The sequence below is a fragment of the Scyliorhinus torazame genome, chromosome 6 (assembly GCF_047496885.1).
Source record: "Scyliorhinus torazame isolate Kashiwa2021f chromosome 6, sScyTor2.1, whole genome shotgun sequence".
NCBI lineage: Eukaryota > Metazoa > Chordata > Chondrichthyes > Carcharhiniformes > Scyliorhinidae > Scyliorhinus > Scyliorhinus torazame.
In genome coordinates this window covers 23,715,563-23,738,980 of record NC_092712.1, presented here as the reverse complement: position 1 = coordinate 23,738,980, position 23,418 = coordinate 23,715,563, and the positions used below count along the sequence as shown (strand labels likewise).

General features: G+C 52.5%; 1 protein-coding gene across 2 annotated transcripts in view; it reads left to right on the top strand.

Annotated features, from left to right (window-relative positions):
- Positions 1 to 23,418, top strand: part of lrrc24 (leucine rich repeat containing 24) — a 144,530-nt gene that overhangs the window by 97,497 nt on the left and 23,615 nt on the right. Inside the window, exons 1-2 of one of the 2 annotated variants that reach the window (XM_072508025.1) lie at positions 10,602 to 10,690; positions 23,092 to 23,259. In XM_072508025.1, the coding sequence (XP_072364126.1) occupies positions 23,110 to 23,259 (150 nt within the window). In that variant the 5' untranslated portion in view covers positions 10,602 to 10,690; positions 23,092 to 23,109. Of the gene's footprint in view, positions 1 to 10,601; positions 10,691 to 23,091; positions 23,260 to 23,418 lie in introns of those variants that run through there. The other variant, XM_072508023.1, reaches the window with a different exon arrangement.

Here is a 23,418-nt window from a genome sequence, read left to right as displayed (position 1 = left end):
ATCAATAAGGACACATAAAGGGAAGCAGGAGAGTAAGGAACGGGAGCGGTTGCTGCAAGAACTTTTAAGGGTGGACAGACAATATGCGGAAGCACCGGAGGAGGGACTGTACAGGGAAAGGCAAAGGCTGCATGTGGAATTTGACTTGCTGACTACAGGCACTGCAGAGGCACAGTGGAGGAAGGCGCAGGGTGTACAGTATGAATATGGAGAGAAGGCGAGCAGATTGCTGGCACACCAATTGAGGAAAAGGGGAGCAGCGAGGGAAATAGGGGGGGTGAGGGACGAGGAAGGAGAGACGGAGCGGGGAGCGGAGAGAGTGAATGAAGTGTTCAAGACATTTTATAAAAAATTGTATGAAGCTCAACCCCCGGATGGGAGGGAGAGAATGATGGATTTTTTGGATCGGCTGGAAATTCCCAAGGTGGAAGAGCAGGAAAGGGTGGGACTGGGAGCACAGATCACGGTAGAAGAAGTGGTGAAAGGAATTAGGAACATGCAGACGGGAAAGGCCCGGGACCGGACGGATTCCCAGTTGAATTTTACAGAAAATATTTGGACTTGCTCGCCCCGCTACTGACGAGGACCTTTAACGAGGCAAAGGAAAGGGGACAACTGCCCCCGACTATGTCAGAAGCAACGATATCGCTTCTCTTAAAGAAGGAAAAGGATCCGCTACAATGCGGGTCCTACAGACCAATTTCCCTCCTAAATGTGGATGCCAAGGTCCTGGCCAAGGTAATGGCAATGAGAATAGAGGAATGTGTCCCGGGGGTGGTTCATGAGGACCAAACTGGGTTTGTGAAGGGGAGACAGCTGAACACGAATATACGGAGGCTGTTAGGGGGAAATGATGATGGCCCCACCAGAGGGTGAAACGGAGATAGTAGTGGCGATGGATGCCGAGAAAGCATTTGATAGAGTGGAATGGGATTATCTGTGGGAGGTGTTGAGGAGATTTGGGTTTGGAGAGGGTTATGTTAGATGGGTGCAGCTGTTGTATAGGGCCCCAGTGGCGAGTGTGGTCACGAATGGACGGGGATCGGCATATTTTCGGCTCCATAGAGGGACAAGGCAGGGATGTCCTCTGTCCCCATTACTGTTTGCACTGGCGATTGAGCCCCTGGCGATAGCGCTGAGAGGTTCCAAGAGATGGAGGGGAATACTTAGGGGAGGAGAAGAATACCGGGTATCTTTATATGCGGATGATCTGCTACTATATGTGGCGGATCCAGCGGAGGGGATGCCAGAAATAATGCGGATACTTGGGGAGTTTGGGGATTTTTCAGGGTATAAATTGAACATGGGGAAGAGTGAGCTGTTTGTGGTGAATCCAGGGGAGCAGAGTAGAGAAATAGAAGACCTACCGTTGAGGAAGGTAACAAGAGACTTTCGTTACCTGGGGATCCAGATAGCTAAGAATTGGGGCACATTGCACAGGCTAAATCTGACGCGGTTGGTGGAACAGATGGAGGAAGATTTCAAGAGATGGGATATGGTAGCATTGTCAATGGCAGGGAGGGTGCAGGCGGTTAAGATGGTGGTCCTCCCGAGATTCCTCTTTGTGTTTCAGTGCCTCCCGGTGGTGATCACGAAGGCTTTTTTCAAAAGGATAGAAAAGAGTATCATGGGTTTTGTTTGGGCCGGGAAGACTCCGAGAGTGAGGAAGGGATTCTTACAGCGTAGTAGGGATAGGGGGGGGCTGGCACTACCGAGCCTAAATGAGTATTATTGGGCCGCTAATATTTCACTGGTGAGTAAGTGGATGGGAGAGGAGGAAGGAGCGGCGTGGAAGAGATTAGAGAGGGCGTCCTGTAGGGGGACCAGCCTGCAGGCTATGGTGACAGCCCCATTGCCGTTCTCACCAAGGAACTATACCACGAGTCCGGTGGTGGTAGCTACACTGAAGATTTGGGGACAGTGGAGACGACATAGGGGAAAGACCGGAGCATTGGGGGGGTCCCCGATAAGAAACAACCATAGGTTTGCCCCGGGGGGAATGGATGGGGGATATGGAATGTGGCAAAGAGCAGGAATAACGCAATTGAAAGATCTATTTGTGGATGGGAAGTTCGCGAGTCTGGGAGCGCTGACCGAGAAATATGGGTTGCCCCAAGGGAATGCATTCAGGTACATGCAATTGAGGGCTTTTGCGAGGCAACAGGTGAGGGAATTCCCGCAGCTCCCGACACAAGAGGTGCAGGACAGAGTCATCTCAAAGAAATGGGTGGGGGATGGTAAGGTGTCGGATATATATAGGGAAATGAGGGATGAAGGGGGAGACTATGGTGGACGAACTAAAAGGGAAATGGGAAGAAGAGCTAGGGGAGGAGATCGAGGAGGGGCTGTGGGCAGATGCCCTAAACAGGGTAAACTCGTCGTCCTCGTGCGCCAGGCTAAGCCTGATTCAGTTTAAGGTATTACACAGGGCACATATGACTGGAACACGGCTCAGTAAATTTTTTGGGGTGGAGGATAGGTGTGCGAGGTGCTCGAGAAGCCCAGCGAATCATACCCATATGTTCTGGTCATGCCCGGCACTACAGGGGTTTTGGATGGGGGTGACAAAGGTGCTTTCGAAAGTAGTAGGAGTCCGGGTCGAACCAAGCTGGGGGTTGGCTATATTTGGGGTTGCACAAGAGCCGGGAGTGCAGGAGGCGAGAGAGGCCGATGTTTTGGCCTTAGCGTCCCTAGTAGCCCGGCGCAGGATATTGCTAATGTGAAAGAAGCCAAGCCCCCCGGGAGTGGAGACCTGGATAAATGATATGGCAGGGTTTATAAAGCTAGAGCGGATTAAGTTCGTCCTAAGGGGGTCGGCTCAAGGGTTCACCAGGCGGTGGCAACCGTTTGTCGAATATCTTGCGGAAAGATAGATGGGGGAAAAAGAAGGCAGCAGCAGCAGCCCAGGACTTGGGGGGGTGGGGGGGGGAGGGATGGGGGGGTGGGGGGGTGGGGGGGGGTGGCCTGAGACAAGGCAGTTGCCAATTAGGGCTAGTTTTTATTTTTGTTATTTAATATTTATTTATTTGTTGTTGTTTTTTTTTTTGTTCTTGTTTAAATAAAAAAGGTCATTATTATCTGTATTGTTATAATGTTGTGTAAAGAATGCACAATGTACTGTGTTGGTTGACCAAAAATTTTCAATAAAATATTTATAAAAAAAAAAAGATCCCCCCTCATCCTTCTAAATTCCAATGAGTACAGTCCCAGTCTACTCAACCTCTCCTCGTAATCCAACCCCTTCAGCTCTGGGATTAACCTAGTGAATCTCCTCTGCACACCCTCCAGTGCCAGTACGTCCTTTCTCAAGTAAGGAGACCAAAACTGAACAAAATACTCCAGGTGTGGCCTCACTAACACCTTATACAATTGCAGCATAACCTCCCTAGTCTTAAACTCCATCCCTCTAGCAATGAAGGACAAAATTCCATTTGCCTTCTTAATCACCTGTTGCACCTGTAAACCAACTTGTTGCAACTCATGCACTAGCACACCCAGGTCTCTCTGCACAGCAGCATTTTTAATATTTTATCATTTAAATAATAATCCCTTTTGCTGTTATTCCTACCAAAATGGATAACCTAATTTGTCAACATTGTATTCCATCTGCCAGACCCTAGCCCATTCACTTAGCCTATCCAAATCCCTCTGCAGACTTCCAGTATCCTCTGCACTTTTTGCTTTACCACTTATCTTAGTGTCGTCTGCAAACTTGGACGCATTGCCCTTGATCCCCAACTCTAAATCATCTTTGTAAATTGTGAACAGTTGTGGGCCCAACACTGATCCCTGAGGGACACCACTAGCTACTGATTGCCAACCAGAGAAACACCCATTAATCCCCACTCGTTGCTTTCTATTAATTAACCAATCCTCTATCCATGCTACTACTTTCCCCTTAATGCCATGCATCTTTATTTTATGCAGCAACCTTTTGTGTGGCACCTTGTCAAAGGCTTTCTGGAAATCCAGATATACCACATCCATTGGCTCCCCGTTATCTACCGCACTGTTAATGTCCTCAAAGAATTCCACTAAATTAGTTAGGCACGACCTGCCCTTTATGAACCCATGCTGCGTCTGCCCAATGGGACAATTTCCATCCAGATGCCTTGCTATTTCTTCCTTGATGATAGATTCCAGCATCTTCCCTACTACAGAAGTTAAGCTCACTGGCCGAAAATTACCCGCTTTCTGCCTACCTACTTTTTTAAACAGCGGTGTCACGTTTGCTAATTTCCAATCCGCCGGGACCACCCAGAGTCCAGTGAATTTTGGTAAATTATCACTAATGCATTTGCAATTTCCCTAGCCATCTCTTTTAGCACTCTGGGATGCATTCCATCAGGGCCAGGAGACTTTTCTACCTTTAGCCCCATTAGCTTGCCCATCACTACCTCCTTGGTGAACCCTGTCCACCAAGGGGTCCGCCTTGTGGAGTCGGACGTGCCTACGGAGAAGGACCGGTCCTGGAGCAGCGAGCCAAGTCGGGAGTGACACCCCGGATGTGGACTTCCTGGGGAAGGCGAAAACACGTTCATGGGATGTATTATTTTTTTTTAAATAAATATTTTATTGAAAGTTTTTGGTCAACCAACACAGTACATTGTGCATCCCTTACACAACATTATAACAATACAGATAGATAATAATGACCTTTTTTATTTAAACAAGAACAAAAAAAAACAACAACAAATAAATAAATATTAAATAACAAAAATAAAAACTAGCCCTAATTGGCCACTGCCTTGTCTCAGGCCACCCCCCCCCACCCCCCCCATCCCTCCTCCCCCCCCCCCCCCCCCAAGTCCTGGGCTGCTGCTGCTGCCTTCTTTTTCCCCCATCTATCTTTCCGCAAGATATTCGACGAACGGTTGCCACCGCCTGGTGAACCCTTGAGCCGACCCCTTAGGACGAACTTAATCCGCTCTAACTTTATGAACCCCGCCATATCATTTATCCAGGTCTCCACCCCCGGGGGCTTGGCTTCTTTCCACATTAGCAATATCCTGCGCCGGGCTACTAGGGACGCAAAGGCCAAAACATCGGCCTCTCTCGCCTCCTGCACTCCCGGCTCTTGTGCAACCCCAAATATAGCCAACCCCCAGCTTGGTTCGACCCGGACTCCTACTACTTTCGAAAGCACCTTTGTCACCCCCATCCAAAATCCCTGTAGTGCCGGGCATGACCAAAACATATGGGTATGATTCGCTGGGCTTCTCGAGCACCTCGCACACCTATCCTCCACCCCAAAAAATTTACTGAGCCGTGTTCCAGTCATATGTGCCCTGTGTAATACCTTAAACTGAATCAGGCTTAGCCTGGCGCACGAGGACGACGAGTTTACCCTGTTTAGGGCATCTGCCCACAGCCCCTCCTCGATCTCCTCCCCTAGCTCTTCTTCCCATTTCCCTTTTAGTTCGTCCACCATAGTCTCCCCTTCGTCCCTCATTTCCCTATATATATCCGACACCTTACCATCCCCCACCCATTTCTTTGAGATGACTCTGTCCTGCACCTCTTGTGTCGGGAGCTGCGGGAATTCCCTCACCTGTTGCCTCGCAAAAGCCCTCAATTGCATGTACCTGAATGCATTCCCTTGGGGCAACCCATATTTCTCGGTCAGCGCTCCCAGACTCGCGAACTTCCCATCCACAAATAGATCTTTCAATTGCGTTATTCCTGCTCTTTGCCACATTCCATATCCCCCATCCATTCCCCCCGGGGCAAACCTATGGTTGTTTCTTATCGGGGACCCCCCCAATGCTCCGGTCTTTCCCCTATGTCGTCTCCACTGTCCCCAAATCTTCAGTGTAGCTACCACCACCGGACTCGTGGTATAGTTCCTTGGTGAGAACGGCAATGGGGCTGTCACCATAGCCTGCAGGCTGGTCCCCCTACAGGACGCCCTCTCTAATCTCTTCCACGCCGCTCCTTCCTCCTCTCCTATCCACTTACTCACCATTGAAATATTAGCGGCCCAATAATACTCACTTAGGCTCGGTAGTGCAATCCCCCCCCTATCCCTACTACGCTGTAAGAATCCCTTCCTCACTCTCGGAGTCTTCCCGGCCCAAACAAAACCCATGATACTCTTTTCTATCCTTTTGAAAAAAGCCTTCGTGATCACCACCGGGAGGCACTGAAACACAAAGAGGAATCTCGGGAGGACCACCATCTTAACCGCCTGCACCCTCCCTGCCATTGACAATGCTACCATATCCCATCTCTTGAAATCTTCCTCCATCTGTTCCACCAACCGCGTCAAATTTAGCCTGTGCAATGTGCCCCAATTCTTAGCTATCTGGATCCCCAGGTAACGAAAGTCTCTTGTTACCTTCCTCAACGGTAGGTCTTCTATTTCTCTACTCTGCTCCCCTGGATGCACCACAAACAGCTCACTCTTCCCCATGTTCAATTTATACCCTGAAAAATCCCCAAACTCCCCAAGTGTCCGCATTATTTCTGGCATCCCCTCCGCTGGATCCGCCACATATAGTAGCAGATCATCCGCATATAAAGATACCCGGTGTTCTTCTCCTCCCCTAAGTATTCCCCTCCATCTCTTGGAACCTCTCAGCGCTATCGCCAGGGGCTCAATCGCCAGTGCAAACAGTAATGGGGACAGAGGACATCCCTGCCTTGTCCCTCTATGGAGCCGAAAATATGCCGATCCCCGTCCATTCGTGACCACACTCGCCACTGGGGCCCTATACAACAGCTGCACCCATCTAACATACCCCTCTCCAAACCCAAATCTCCTCAACACCTCCCACAGATAATCCCATTCCACTCTATCAAATGCTTTCTCGGCATCCATCGCCACTACTATCTCCGTTTCACCCTCTGGTGGGGCCATCATCATTACCCCTAACAGCCTCCGTATATTCGTGTTCAGCTGTCTCCCCTTCACAAACCCAGTTTGGTCCTCATGAACCACCCCCGGGAAGAGATTAGAGAGGGCGTCCTGTAGGGGGACTAGCCTACAGGCTATGGTGACAGCCCCATTGCCGTTCTCACCGAGGACCTACACCACAAGCCCGGTGGTGGTGGCTACACTGAAGATTTGGGGACAGTAGAGACGGCATAGGGGAAAGACTGGAGCCTTGGGTGGGTCCCCGATAAGAAACAACCATAGGTTTGCCCCGGGTAGTGGTGCCTCCCTCGATATGTGACCCACAGTCTTGCCGGTTGCAGCATTCCAAATTTTATCTTCTTTTTATGAAGCACCGCCTTGGCCCGATTAAAGCTCGCCCTCCTTCTCGCCACCTCCGCACTCCAGTCTTGATAAACGCGGATCACCGCGTTCTCCCATTTACTGCTCCGAGTTTTCTTTGCCCATCTAAGGACCATTTCTCTATCCTTTAAACGGAGGAATCTCACCACTATGGCTCTGGGAATTTCTCCTGCTCTCGGTCCTCGCGCCATCACTCGGTATGCTCCCTCCACCTCCAACGGACCCGCCGGGGCCTCCGCTCCCATTAACGAGTGCAGCATCGTGCTCACATACGCCCCGACGTCCGCTCCCTCCGCACCTTCAGGAAGACCAAGAATCCTCAGGTTGTTCCTCCTTGCGTTGTTCTCCAGTGCCTCCAACCTTTCCACACATCGTTTCTGATGTGCCTCATGCGTCTCCGTCTTCATCACCAGGCCCTGTATGTCGTCCTCATTCTCGGCTGCCTTTGCCTTCACGACCCGAAGCTCCCGCTCCTGGGTCTTTTGTTCCTCCTTTAGCCCTTCGATCGCCTGTAGTATCGGGGCCAACAGCTCTTTCTTCATTTCCTTTTTGAGCTCTTCCACGCAGCATTTCAAGAACTCTTGTTGTTCAGGGCCCCATGTTAAACTGCCACCTTCCGACGCCATCTTGGTTTTTGCTTGCCTTCCTTGCCGCTGTTCTAAAGGATCCACTGCAATCCGGCCACTTTCTCCTCCTTTTTTCGTCCGTATCCAGGAGGGATTCCCTTCTGGTTTACCGCACAGTGTTTTTAGCCGTCAAAATTGCCGTTGGGGCTCCTATCAAGAGCCCAAAAGTCCGTTTCACCGGGAGCTGCCGAAACGTGCAACTCAGCTGGTCATCGCCGCACCCGGAAGTCGTGGCCGTTGATTTTAACCGTCGTCGACGCAGTGGCCAGGTTGTGCGGGCGAGATTGGTCCAGCGACATCGAAGCGAGCTGCGGGTAGCCATCGGATGCTTCGGGTGGCGAGCGTGTGCGGTTCCGATGTCGGGATGTCAGGGGACCCTGTGGGGGACAAGATGGCGGCGCCCATGGTGCGCACATTGCGGGTTTGGGACAAGATGGCGCCGCCCATTGGTCGCACATGGACCCAGGAGGAGAAGATGGCGGCTCCCATTGTGCGTCTGGCGTGGGGGAGGGGGCGATAGCGGGCGCGATCGCAGCGACTGCGCGGGCCTGGCACACAGCTGCGAAGTGGCCCTTTTTATTGCAGGCTTTACAAACTGCAGTGCGGGCTGGGCAGTGTTGGCGGGGATGCTTCTGCTGACCGCAGAAGTAGCAACGGGGACCCCTGGGGTGCGCGGATCGGCGTACGGCGCAGGCGTATTGGGAAGGCAGGGCCCCGGCTGAGGAGGTCGTCGTCGGGGTCCAGGAGGGGTAGGAAGGGTGGGCAGCGCGGCGGGAGAGGTCCGATTGTACGTTACGGGATGCAACCGTCATGGAGAGCGCCAAGGTTTTCGTCTCCGCCAGCTTGAGTGTGGCCCCTTCCAGTAATCGTTCTCGGATGTGGTCCGAGGCAATCCCCGTCACGAAGGCATTGCGCATGAGGAAATTTGCGTGTTCGGCGGCCGTAACGGCCTGACAGTCCCAGTCCCGGACGAGTGGAATTAGGGCCCGCCAGAAGTCTTCGATGGACTCACCAGGTAGTTGCGAGCGGGTGGCGAGTACATGCCTGGCGAAGAGCGTGTTCGCCTTCTGCGCGTAGTGTTCCTTAAGGAGTTCCATTGCTTTTGTGTAATTCGTGGCGTCTTGGATCAACGGGAACACGCTGGAGCTCAGTCTGGAGTACAGGACGTTTATCTTCTGAGCCTCTGTTGGCTCGGGGTCCGCAGCGTTGATGTAAGCCTCAAAACATGCTCGTCAGTGAGTAATGTCTTTCCTTGCGTCGGGTGAGTGCGGATCCAGCTGCAGGCGATCGGGCTTAATTCGGATATCCATTCTGTGGAAAATCTGACTGTAATAAATTGATGCACGATCAATTGCATAAAGACTAAAGTTGGGTACAACTGTGGCTTTATTACAGTCAGGTGCGTGGCCTCCTGCTGCAGCTGGCGAAACGGCAGGGCACTGGAGGTCATACGTATTTATACGGTTCTCCCTGGGCGGAGCCAGCCGGCAGGAGCTACCGGCGAACTTGTAGCGCAGGTCCTACCTCACATCTCCTATTACAGTGGTTCACCACACACACTCGCACATCTCACACACACACACTGGCACAGCTGACTCTCACACACACACTCGCACAGTTCTCTCTCACACACACACTCGCACAGCTCACACACACAGCTCTCTTACACACAAATACTCGCACAGCTCCCACACACTTGCACAGCTCCCACACACACTCACACTCGCACAGCTCTCACACACACACACACACACTCGCACAGTGCTCACACACACACTCGCACAGCTCTCTCACACACACAAACACACTCGCACAGCTCTCACACACACACTCGCACAGCTTCCTGGGGAAGGCAAAGAGACGTTTATGGGGGGTTTCGTTAGTCGCCGTGCACAGGAGCGACCAAACGGAGTGAAGTGCATCAGGGAGTGTGTGTGAGCTGTGCGAGTGTGTGTGTGTGTGTATGAGAGCTGTGCGAGTGTGTGTGAGCTGTGCGAGTGTGTGTGTGTGTGTGTGAGAGCTGTGCGAGTGTGTGTGTGCGAGTGTGTGTGAGCTGTGCGAGTGTGTGAGTGTGTGTGTGTGATAGCTGTGCGAGTGTGTGTGAGCTGTGCGAGTGTGTGTGTGTGTGAGAGCTGTGCGAGTGTGTGTGAGCTGTGCGAGTGTGTGTGTGTGAGAGCTGTGCGAGTGTGTGTGTGTGTGAGAGCTGTGCGTGTGTGTGTGAGAGCTGTGCGAGTGTGTGTGAGAGAGCTGTGCGTGTGTGTGTGAGAGCTGTGCGAGTGTGTGTGAGAGCTGTGCGTGTGTGTGTGTGTGAGTGTGAGTGTGTGAGAGCTGTGCGTGTGTGTGTGAGAGCTGTGTGTGTGTGTGTGTGTGAGAGCTGTGCGTGTGTGTGTGTGTGAGTGTGTGTGTGTGTGAGAGCTGTGCGAGTGTGTGTGAGAGCTGTGCGTGTGTGTGTGTGAGTGTCGGCGTGGCACAGTGAGGAACCTGATCCGTGGCTGGGACTAACTCTAAATAAGGACATGCATTGAGAAGACGCAATAATATATTTCCCTGTGTATGTGGGCCACAGATTGGTACACAAAGGTGTGACCTAAGTAGAATATTACAGTGCAGGCCTGACATCATCCACTTGTCATCGGCTCACTCTGAGGAAGCAATAAAGTGCAGCCAGATATCGAAGGTCAGAATGAGCAGGAGCTGTACGGACAGGCGCGCTTTGGGATCTCTGCACTCGCAGAAATTCAGGATTCATGAGGAGCAACAAGGGTGGGAACATTTTTCGCAACTGCTATCGGTTTGAACAGGTTCGATGAATGACTGATTGGAGCAGGTAAAAGGTTTTTATTGACCATCGAATGGCAAAGGCTGCCTCAGACTGAAGGTGTTGTGTACAGTGATGATTGGTTTAGTCCTGCCTCCTGTATGAATCGTGTCTGGGCTTTAATACAGGGACCATCTACATTGATTGAGTCCTGTCTATACCTTATTGTCAGCATTCCTTTCACAGTAATGTAATTCCCTAATTGTGAGTGTCATTGGCCTGCATTTATTGTCCATTCCTAACTGGCCTTGAGAAGGTGGTGGTGAGCTGCCTTCTAGAGCCGTTGCAATCCATGTGGTGTAGATGCTCCCATTGTGTCTGCCGCCCTTGTCCTTCTCGGTGGTAAAGGTGTGTAAAACCGATCTATAAAAATGTTAAAAAGACAAGTCTAAAGGCACTGGCCGGGATTCTCCGTCCCGCCAGACCCGTTTTCCTGTGCGGCGCCCCCCCCCCCCCCCCCCCCCCAACCGTCAGCGGTATTCTCCCCCTCCCGGTAGCCGGCCAATGGGGGAACCCCCCATCCCTTCGGGAAATCTGCAGGGTGAGTGTGCTGCCAGCGAGAGAGACTCCAGCCCGCTGGGTCTGAATGTGTTTCCCAGGGGCAGAGGCTGCAACACAGGGAAAACCCTGAGGACATCAGTGGGACCGGAAGATCCCAACATCGGGAAAAGAAGCCACAGGGTCCTAAATCTAAAGAAAGGAAATTGAGTAGGCATGAAGCATGAATTGGCTAAGAACGATTGGGAAATTTACTAAAAGGCAAGACGGTGGATAGGCAATGGTTAATATTTAAGGAATGAATGTTTGCATTGCTACAGTTATACATTCCTTTCTGACGCAAACACACAACGGGTAAAGTGGTCCAACCATGGGTAACGAAAGAAATTAAGGATAGTATTGGATCCAAAGGTCAAGTTGCTAGAAAAAGTAACAATCTGAGGATTGGGAACGGTTTAGAATTCAGCAAAGGTGGACCAGGAGATTGATTCAGGGAAAAACAGAGTATGAGAGTAAACTTGCAAAAAAAAACATAAAAGTGGACTGTAAAAGCTTCTACAGGAATGTAAAAAGAAAAACATTAGTGAAGAGAAATATAGGCCCCTTACAGCTCCAAATGGGGGAATTGATCATGGGGAACAAGGAAATGGCAGAATAATTTAACAATTGCTTTAGTTCTGTCTTCACAGAGGAAGACGCAAATAACTTCCCAGAAATGCTAAGGAATCAAGGGTCGAGTGAGAAGGAGGAATTGAAGAAAATTAGTATTACTAAAAAAATAGTAGTGGAGAAATTAATGCGATTGAATTCCGATAAATCTCCAGGCCTGATAATCGACATCCCAGGGTACTAAAGGAGGTAGCCTTAAATGAAATGAATGACAATCGCTTATTGTCACAAGTAGGCTTCAAATGAAGTTACTGTGAAAAGCCCCTAGTCGCCACATTCCGGCGCCTGTTCAGGGAGGCTGGTACGGGAATTGAACCGTGCTGCTGGCCTGCTTTGGTCTGCTTTCAAAGCCAGCTATTTAGCCCAATGCTAAACATGGAAATAGCGGATGCATTGGTTGTTATCTTCCAAAATTCTGTAGATTCTGGAACAGTTTCGGCAGATTGGAGGGTTGTAGATGTACCCCGCTATTTAAGAAAAGAGGGAAGGATAAAGTAGGGAATGACAGACCAGTAAGCCTCATATCAGCCATCGGGAAAATGCTGGAGTCTATTATAAAGGATGGGATAACAGGACTCTTGGAAAATATCAACCGGATTAGACAAGTCAACATGGATTTATGAAAGGAAAATCATGTTCGACAGACCTACTGAAGTTTTTTGAAGATGTAATGAGGAGAATAGATAAGGATAAACCAGTGGATGTGATGGATTTTCAGAAAGCTTTTGATAAAGTCCCACAGAAGAGGTTAATGTGCAAAAATTAAAGCGCATGGTATTGGGAGGGTAACATGTTAGATTGCGAATTGGTTAGCAGACAGGAAACAGAGAGTTGGAATAAATAGGTAAATAAATAAATAAATGTGGGCAGCACAGTAGCATAGTGGTTAGCACTGTGGCTTCACAGCGCCAGGGTTCCAGGTTCGATTCCCGGCTGGGTCACTGTCTGTGCGGAGTCTGCCCGTTCTCCCCATGTCTGCGTGGGTTTCCTCCGGGTGCTCCGGTTTCCTCCCACAGTCCAAAGACGGGCAGGTTAGGTGGATGGGGCATGCTAAATTGCCCTTAGTGTCCAAAAAAGGTTAGGAGGGGTTATTGGGTTAGGGTGGAAGTGAGGGCTTAAGTGGGTCGGTGCAGACTCGATGGGCCGAATGGCCTCCTCCTGCACTGTATGTTCTATGTTCTATGTACTAAATAGGTATTTTTCAGAGTGAAATTAAATGAAAATGAAAATCGCCTATTGTCTCAAGTAGGCTTCAAATGAAGTTACTGTGAAAAGCCCCTAGTCGCCACATTCCGGCGCCTGTTCGGGGAGGCTGGTACGGGAATTGAACTGTGCTGATGGCCTGCCTTGGTCTGCTTTAAAAGCCAGCTCTTTAGCCCTGTGCTAAACCAGCCCCAGTGGCAGGAAGTGACTCGTGGGGACCTGCAGTGATCAGTGCTTGGGCCCCAGCTACTCACAATATACATCAATCACTTGGATGAGGAAACAAAATGTAATATTTCCAAGTTTTCTGACAACACAAAACGTGGTGGGGAGGTGAGTGGTGAGGTGGATGTTAAGAGGCTTCAAGGTAATTTAGACAAGGTGCGTGAGTGGGTAAGTACACAACAGATGGAGTATAACGTGGATAAATGTGAACTTATCCACTCGTGATGGAGAAACAGAATGGCAGAGTATTATTTAAATGGTGATAGATTGGGAAACATTGATGTACAAAGGGACCTGGGTGTCCTTGTATGCCAGTCTCTGAAATAAAGCAGTTACAAAGGCAAATATACCAGGTTGGCCTTCATTGCAAGAGGACCAGAGTACCCTATGTATATTGGCTGTGTGCAGGAGGATTTGAGTACAGGAGCAGAGATGTCTTACTGCAGATGTACAGGGCCTTTGTAAGACCACACCTGGAATATTGTGTGCGGCTTTGCTCGAAGAAAAGATATAAAGTGTCCCAGGTTCGATTCCCGGCTTGGGTCACTGTCTGTGCGGAGTCTGCACGTCCTCCCCGTGTCTGCGTGGGTTTCCTCCGGGTGCTCCGGTTTCCTCCCACAGTCCAAAGATGTGCAGGTTAGGTGGATTGGCCGTGCTACATTGCCCTCAGTGTCCAAAATTGCCCTTAGTGCTGGGTGGGGTTACTGGGTTGTGGGAGGTGTGGGCTTGGCTACGGTGCTAGGGTGCTAGGGAATTCTACCAAACCTTGTCAATGTGCCAGGTTCATAGATCATAGAATTTACAGTACAGAAGGAGGCCATTTGGCCCATCGAGTCTGCACCGGCTCTTGGAAAGAGCACCCTACCCAAGCCCACACCTCCCACAACCCAGTAACCCCACCCAGCACTAAGGGCAATTTTGGACACTGAGGGCAATGTAGCACGGCCAATCCACCTTACCTGAACATCTTTGGACTGTGGGAGGAAACCGGAGCACCCGGAGGAAACCCACGCAGACACGGGGAGGACGTGCAGACTCCGCACAGACAGTGACCCAAGCCGGGAATCGAACCTGGGACCCTGGAGCTGTGAAGCAACTGTGCTAACCACTGTGCTACCGTGCTGCCCCACCGTACCTGCCCCAGGTTCTTACTGAAAACCAACGTGTATCTCTCCAGATGCACAGCCGGGTTTTCACACCTGATTTTCTGCCACTTTGAGGATCTCGGGGTGTGGTTTGCGGTGCCTCTCTGGCGGGTCGGGGTCTGGTACAGCTGGCAAGGCTGGCTCCACAGGGGTCAGGGCACCATGCCATCTTTAAAGGGCTCCCGTGCATCACTGAAAATGAACTCCCTCTCCAGCTGCCCCCACACTACATACACGGAGGACCCCCCCCCCCCTGAAAGTTTTGGGGCAAGCCCCCCCCCCCCATCACGGAGGCATTGGGTGATCCCCCCCCCCCCAACAACCCACACATTTATGGGGGAGGGGCTATCCTTTCCTCCCCCTCACCAATAACCACATAGGTATCGGGGGTGGGGTCTTTCTGCACCCGGTCACCCCCGGCACATATAAGGGGATTCCCAACCCCCCCTTCCTCCAGGGCTCCCTAGAGGACTCACCCATGGCACTGCCAACCTGGCACTGGCCCCAGGCACAGGGTGGCACTGCATGCCCTCCCCACCCTCACCTCGCCTCCCGGTAGCAAAATTAACTTTGATGCCTCCAGCAGTCTCCTTGACTGACTTGTTTTCTTGCCTATCTCGTGCCCATGTCACCGTTTGCGCTCCTTGCGAAATCAGGTGTAAAATCACACCCTGTGGTAGTATGTATTGGGGGTCATGTGGGACTGGAAGCCCTAATGTCATTGGCTGACAGATCCCGGGTCCTGGTTGGCCGTTGACCTCTAGCTCCGCCCTGAAGGCGGAGTATAAGAAGCTGGAGTCTTCCCCCGCAGGCCAGTTTACTATCGAGCTGCGGGGGAACAGACACGCTTAATAAAGCCTCATCGACTTCACTCTATTCGTCTCACGGAGTCTTTGTGCGCTACAATTTATTAAGCGTGCCTAAAAAGGACTATGGAGCTCAGGATCATTCCGGAATGCCTGAGGATCAGCCCCCACGCAGTGAACGCGGCAGCAGCCTTCAAGCACTGGCAGACTTGCTTCGAGGCCTACCTCAGAACGACCACTGGCCGGGTCACAGAAGACCAAGAACTGCAGGTCCTGCACTCGAGGGTGAGCACGGAGATTTTCTCTCTCATCGAAGACGCGGAGGATTTCCAGACGGCGTTCGCAGCACTGAAAAGTCTCTATGTCCGCCCAGTTAACCAAATCTACGCTCGCTACCAGCTCGCGATGAGACGGCAAGCTCCCGGAGAATCGATGGACAAATTCTACGCCGCGCTGCTGATTTTGGTACGAGCCTGCAGCTGCCCGTCGGTGAACGCAAACGAACACACGGACATGTTAATGCGCGATGCTTTTGTGGCAGGTATGCAATCCTCCCAAATCCGCCAAAGACTTCTAGAAAAAGAGTCGCTAGGACTCAGAGGCACGGGCCCTAGCAGCCTCCCTAGACGTGGCCGCGCGTAATACCCGCGCCTACGGCCCCGACCGCGCGGCAGCCCACTGGGCCCCGTACGTACCCGTCGCGGCAAACCACCTACCCCCCCCCCGGACACCCCACAGGCTTGCGCGGTCCAAACGCCGAGTCGCACCGGGGGCGCCCGCTGTTATTTCTGCGGCCAGGCGAAACACCCCCGACAGCGCTGCCCGGCCCGCGCAGCTATCTGCAAAAGCTGCGGGGAAAAGGGCCATTATGCGGTTGTGTGCCGGTCCCGCGAGGTCGCCGCTGTCCCGGGAGAACAGGGAGCCCTGCAAGCCGTTTACGCGCCCCAACCCCCCCAGCACGCCATGTACGACCCGCAGGCGCAGCCTCTCTGGGTCCCGACCACCGCGGTCCCGGGAGAACAGGGAGCCCTGCACGGCGCTTACGCTCCCCAACCCCCCTCCCCGCAGCCCATGTATGACCCGCCGCCGGCGCTACCGCTTTGGGTCCCGGCCAACACTCTCCACGGAGAGGAGGGAGTTTTGCGCGTCCCTAACGCCCCCCTAACCCCCACCCCGCGCCCCACGCCTGACCCGCCGGCGCCACCTACTTGGGCCCCGACCACCGCTGTCCCCGGTGAGGGAGCTCCGCGCGGTCCTAGCGCTCGCGGTTCTAGTGCTCGCGGTCCTAGCGCTCGCGGTCCTAGCGCTCCCCAGCCCCCCCAGCGCACCATGTGCGACCCACAGATGCCGCCATTTTGGGTCCCGGCCACCACGAGGGGAGGAGGGGCGCCGCCATCTTGGACCGCCCCAGACCTGTACGACGCGTGGGGGCGGCCGTTTTGTCCATCCCCGCCGCCATCTTGTGACCCCCCAGCCACGTGCGATGTATGGGGTGGCCATTTTGTCCATCCCCGACGCCATCTTGGACGGCAACAACGGACCCCACTCCACTACTACAACCACGTCTCGCTTCAATTACGCTCGATCAAGCTCGGCCCCGGACACTCCAGACGACGACGACAACGGTGCTAATAAACGGCCACGAGACGCCATGCCTAGTCGACTCCGGGAGCACGGAGAGCTTTATACACCCCGACACGGTAAGACGCTGTTCCTTGACCACCTATCCCAGCGCACAAAAGATTTCCCTAGCTGCAGGATCCCATTCCGTACAGATCCAGGGATTCTGCATAGTTACCCTAACGGTGCAGGGGAGGGAGTTCAAAAACTACAAACTAAACGTCCTTCCCCAACTCTGTGCCCCCACCTTGCTGGGATTAGATTTCCAATGCAATCTACAGAGCCTTACGTTCAAATTTGGCGGCCCAATACCCCCACTCACTATCTGCGGCCTCGCAACCCTCAAGGTGCAACCTCCGTCCTTGTTTGCGAACCTCACCCCGGATTGCAAACCCGTCGCCACTAGGAGCAGAGGGTACAGCGCCCAGGACCGGACCTTCATTCGGTCCGAAGTCCAGCGGCTACTAAAGGAGGGCATAATCCAGGCCAGCAATAGTCCCTGGAGAGCGCAGGTGGTAGTAGTGAAGACAGGGGAGAAACAAAGGATGGTCATTGACTATAGCCAGACCATCAACAGGTGCACACAACTAGACGCGTACCCTCTCCCCCGCATATCCGACATGGTCAACCGGATTGCCCAATATAAAGTCTTCTCCACCGTGGACCTCAAGTCCGCCTACCATCAGCTCCCCATCCGCCCAAGTGACCGCAAGTACACAGCCTTCGAGGCAGACGGGCGATTATACCATTTCCTACGGGTCCCTTTTGGCGTCACAAACGGGGTCTCGGTCTTCCAACGGGAGATGGACTGAATGGTTGATCAACATGGGTTGCGGGCCACGTTCCCGTATCTCGACAATGTAACCATCTGCGGCCACGATCAGCAGGACCACGACGCCAACCTCCAAAAATTCCTCCAGACCGCCAAAGCCTTGAACCTCACGTACAACGAGGACAAGTGCGTTTTTAGCACCGATCGGCTAGCCATTCTGGGCTACGTAGTGCGCAATGGGATAATAGGCCCCGACCCCGAACGTATGCGCGCACTCATGGAATTTCCCCTCCCGCACTGCCCAAAAGCCCTGAAACGCTGCCTGGGGTTCTTTTCATACGACGCCCAGTGGGTCCCCCAGTACTCAGACAAGGCCCGCCCCCTAATACAGACCACGACCTTCCCTCTGTCGACAGAGGCTTGCCAGGCCTTCAGCCGCATCAAAGCGGATATCGCAAAGGCCACGATGCGCGCCATCGACGAGTCCCTCCCCTTCCAGATCGAGAGCGACGCCTCCGACGTAGCTCTAGCGGCCACCCTTAACCAAGCGGGCAGACCCGTGGCCTTTTTCTCCCGGACCCTCCACGCCTCAGAAATCCACCACTCTTCATTAGAAAAGGAAGCCCAAGCCATAGTGGAAGCTGTGCGACATTGGAGGCATTACCTGGCCGGCAGGAGATTCACTCTCCTCACTGACCAACGCTCGGTAGCCTTCATGTTCGATAATGCACAGCGGGGCAAAATCAAAAATGACAAGATCTTAAGGTGGAGGATCGAGCTCTCCACCTTCAACTATGAGATTTTGTATCGTCCCGGAAAGCTGAACGAGCCGTCTGATGCCCTATCCCACGGCACATGTGCCAACGCACAAATTAACCGCCTCCAAACCCTCCACGAGGACCTCTGCCACCCGGGGGTCACTCGGTTTTACCACTTCATCAAGTCCCGCAATCTCCCATACTCTTTAGAGGAGGTCCGTACAGTCACAAGGGACTGCCACATCTGCGCAGAATGCAAGCCGCATTTTTTCAGGCCGGATGGTGCGCACCTGATTAAGGCTTCCCGCCCCTTTGAACGCCTCAGTCTCGATTTCAAAGGGCCCCTCCCCTCCACCGACCGCAACGCATATTTTCTTAATGTGGTGGACGAATACTCCCGCTTCCCTTTTGCCATTCCCTGTTCTGACATGACCGCGGCCACAGTCATTAAAGCCCTGAACAGCATCTTCACACTGTTCGGTTACCCCGCATACGTCCACAGCGACAGGGGGTCCTCTTTCATGAGTGACGAGCTGCGCCAGTTCCTGCTCAGCAAGGGCATAGCCTCAAGCAGGACGACCAGCTACAACCCCCGGGGGAACGGGCAAGTAGAGAGGGAGAACGGCACGGTCTGGAAGGCCGTCCTACTGGCCCTACGGTCCAGGGACCTCCCAGTTTCACGGTGGCAGGAGGTCCTCCCGGACGCTCTCCACTCCATCCGGTCGCTATTATGTACGAGCACTAATCAAATGCCTCATGAGCGTCTCCTTGTTTTCCCTAGGAGGTCCTCCTCTGGAACGTCGCTGCCGACCTGACTGGCGGCCCCAGGACCCATCCTGCTCCGAAAGCATGTGCGGGCACATAAGGTGGACCCGTTGGTCGAAAGGGTTCACCTCCTCCACGCGAACCCCCAGTACGCCTACGTGGAGTACCCCGACGGCCGACAGGACACGGTCTCCCTGCGGGATCTGGCGCCCGCCGGCAACACGCACCCCCCCCCCGACACCATCAACCCAACCCCCCCCTTCCTGCCACCGCCGCACCCCGCGACCGCCCCCTTCCCAGGAGGATCGGTTCCCCTCCCCTCAGCACCGACCAAGAATAAAGCCCAAGCTGAAACCGTAAGGCTCCTGGAGGCGACAACACCGGTACAAGCACCACCACCACCGGGGCCGAGGCGATCGACACGGACGACCAGACCACCCGACCGACTCGTGGCGTCGATCTAAAACTAAATATGGACTTTCACAAGAACATTTTGCTTTTCTTCCTATACCCTCTGTAAATAGTTGCAACAGGACAAAATTGTACAATACTGTATTGCCATGTGAATGTTTTTTTTCCTCCCAGGACCAGCCCTGTAAACCCTTACCACCATACGAAGCATCACCCCGCCGGGTTCATTTTTGACAAGGGGTGAATGTGGTAGTATGTATTGGGGGTCATGTGGGACTGGAAGCCCTAATGTCATTGGCTGACAGATCCCGGGTCCTGGTTGGCCGTTGACCTCTAGCTCTGCCCTGAAGGCGGAGTATAAGAAGCCGGAGTCTTCCCCCGCAGGCCAGTTTACTATCGAGCTGCGGGGGAACAGACACGCTTAATAAAGCCTCATCGACTTCACTCTATTCGTCTCACGGAGTCTTTGTGCGCTACACACCCGTACTCGTCACAGAGGGAATGCAGTGGATGTTCGCCAGAGTGCTCCCTCTGCAGAGTGCGCCTTCCCGTACCAGCCTCCCCGAACAGGTGCCGGAATGTGGAGACTAGGGGCTTTTCACAGTAACTTCATTTGAAGCCTACTTGTGGGCATTTACTCACTGGAATTGAGTAGAATGAGAGGGGATCTCGTTGAACGTATAAAATTCTGACCGGGCTGGACAAGCTGTATACAGGAATGCTGCTTCCTCCGGTTGGGGGTCCAGATCAAGGGGTCGCAGTCTCAGGGTGTGGGTGGGCTATTTAGGATTGGGATGAGGGGAAGTTTCTTCACTCCAAATCCGGCGGAATTCTCGACCACGGAAGACTGAGGAGGTCAAATCACTAAATATATTTAAGGGAAACGAAAGATTTCTGGACACTAAAGGCACCAAGAGGTATGGGGAGGCAGAGGAGTATGGCGTTGAGATAGAGGATCGACCATTGAATGGCGGACCAGGCTGAAAGGACTGAATCACCTACTCCTGCTTCTGTTTTCTATATGTACCCTCTGAAATGGACTGGCAAGCTCCTCAATTTAAGGGCAATTAGTGATACAAAGAAGAATGTGGAGGAGCAGAGAGATCTCGGAGTTCATGTCCATAGATCTCTGAAGGTTGCCACTCAAGTGGACAGAGCCGTGAAGAAAGCCTATAGTGTGTTAGCGTTTATTAACAGGGGGATTGAGTTTAAGAGCCGTGAGGTTATGCTGCAACTGTACAAGACCTTGGTTAGACCACATTTGGAGTATTGTGTGCAGTCCTGGTCACCTCATTTTAGGAAGGATGTGGAAGCATTGGAAAGGGTGCAAAGGAGATTTACCAGGATGTTGCCTGGATTGGAGGGTAGGTCTTATGAGGAAAGGTTGAGGGAGCTAGGGCTTTTCTCATTGGAGCGAAGGAGGATTGAGGTGACTTAATTGAGGTGTATAAGATTATGAGAGGGATAGACAGAGTGGACGTTCAGCGACTTTTTCCTCAGGTGGATGTAGCTGTTACAAGGGGGCATGACTGTAAGGTTCATGGTGGAAGATATAGGAGGGATGTCAGAGGTAGGTCCTTTACTCAGAGAGTGGTTGGGGCGTGGAACGCACTCCCAGCTATGGTAGTGGCGTCGGACACTTTACGAACTTTCAAGCGGTTATTGGATAGGCATATGGAGTGCACTAGAATGATTGGGAGTAGGTTGATTTGATCTTAGTTTCAGACTAGTTCAGCCCAACTTCGTGGGCCGAAGGGCCTGTACTGCGCTGTACAGTTCTATGGTCTATGTTCTAATACAGCACAGGAACAGGCCCTTCGGCCCTGGATGGGCAACATTGCCTTGCCAGTGACGTCCGAGACATTCTGGGGCTGGCGTTTACTTCCATTTTAAAGACATTGATGAAAATCCTCACTCCTACCCCCACCCCCAGCTCTAACTGTTGCTCCCGAAGGGCTGCTGTGGTGTTGCCGACCCTCCTGGTGACGCAGGAATGCTCCCGCGGGAAGGGGAAGGGCTGTCTCGTGAACAGTTAGAAATCCAGATTGTTCTAACTTTCTAATTGGCCGTGGGAAGAGGGGAATGCCGCGATCTGGACCGATGGTAGGGGGCCAGTAACCCCCCCCATTTCCCACCTACCACCTGAGGAGGGGCCTCCTCTGCTTCCAGAAGGACCCAAATACATCCCTGCTAAAGGTCTCAGTTTAAGGTGCGGCCTGCAATCGGAGCCTTGAAGCTGGGGTCTTCAATCGCTTGTTGCTCCTGTCTGTGTTACATCACCACCGACGGGTTCTTGCTTGTGTTGGAAGGGCTGTCTCTTGATTGGAGGAATGGCAGACTCTGCGGTGTACATGCAGCGACCCATCATCCTAGGGTGAAGGATGGGGTGTGTGATAGGGGAGAAGGAAGAGTGGGCTCTACAAGGGCAAGCACCTCTCCTCCCAACCCCATATTTGGCTGGTCACCCAATCATCTCCTTTACTTCAGTGCCCGTGCTTTAGCTGCCAGGACCACCGCCACCTGCAAGGTGGAAATATATCGGCCGTTCCTTCAATGTCACTGGGTCAAAATTGTGCACCCCCCTCCCTGACAGCTCTGTGGCTGTACAGCATGGTTTGCAGCGGTTCAAGAGGGCAACTCGCCATCACCTTCTATAATAATAATCTTTATTAGTGTCACAAGTAGGCTCACATTAACACTGCAATGACGTTGCTGTGAAAAGCCCCTAGTCTCCACACTCCGGCGCCTGTTCGGGTACACAGAGGAAGAATTCAGAATGTCCAAGTCACCTAACAGCACGCGTTTTGGGATTTGTGGGAGGAAACCGGAGCACCCGGAGGAAACCCATGCAGCCACGGGGAGAACGTGCAGACTCCGCACAGACAGTGACCCAAGCTGGGAATTGAACCTGGGACCCTGGAGCTGTGAAGCCATAGTGCTGACCACGATGCTACCGTGCTGCCCCATACAAATTGAAGTCTTTCTTTCTTTTTTTTAAATCAAATCTTTCTGAAGCTGTAATTGCTGTTGCTAAAGTGTTCTGCTTAAATAAGAGTCTGTAAATTTGGGACTCTGGAGCTGTGAAGCAACAGTGCTAACCACTGTGCCACCGTGTCGCCCCCCCCTCAACGGCTAAACCAGCCCTCTAGGTGCTGGTTTAGCACAGTGGGCTAAACAGCTGGCTTGTAATGCAGAACAAGGCCAGTAGCGCGAGTTCAATTCCCGGACCAGCCTCCTGGAACAGGCGCCGGAATGTGGCGACTAGGGGCTTTTCACAGCAACTTCATTGAAGCCTACTTGTGACAATAAGCGATTATTATTATTATTATTATTATTATTAAATAGGGATGGGCAATAAATTCTGGTCTAGCCAGCGACATTGGCACCCTGTGAAATACTAAAACGCACAGGGGGTGAACATAAGAGACACTCGAGAGGGAGATGCATAATAGACGTTAGCCTCGTTGTTGGCAGGGTCCATTTAGTGAAGGCAGGCCGTGTTAGTGTATTAAATCCTCAGTTCTTTATTTACATGCAGGCTATCGACTCCAACTCGATGGATTTCATCGCCACAGTTCTAATACTCGGCCTCCAGGTGCTTCGGTCTCAGGGATGTCTGGAAGGATGTCGGTGTTACAGCACAACAGTGGAATGTGGATCTCTCGGACTGACAACCGTACCATCCAATATTCCGCCTTTCACTCAGGTAACTTCACCCACTGATTTAGCCTCACTCGTACATGCTCGATTTCCACTGAGTCTGTAATGATAGGTTGAAATCCCGTTCCCAAAACCAAAACGCAAAGAGGCTCTGGGAATTGCTTTAATGCAGACTCTCGATGAGGCCTGAAATTGTGGAGCAATT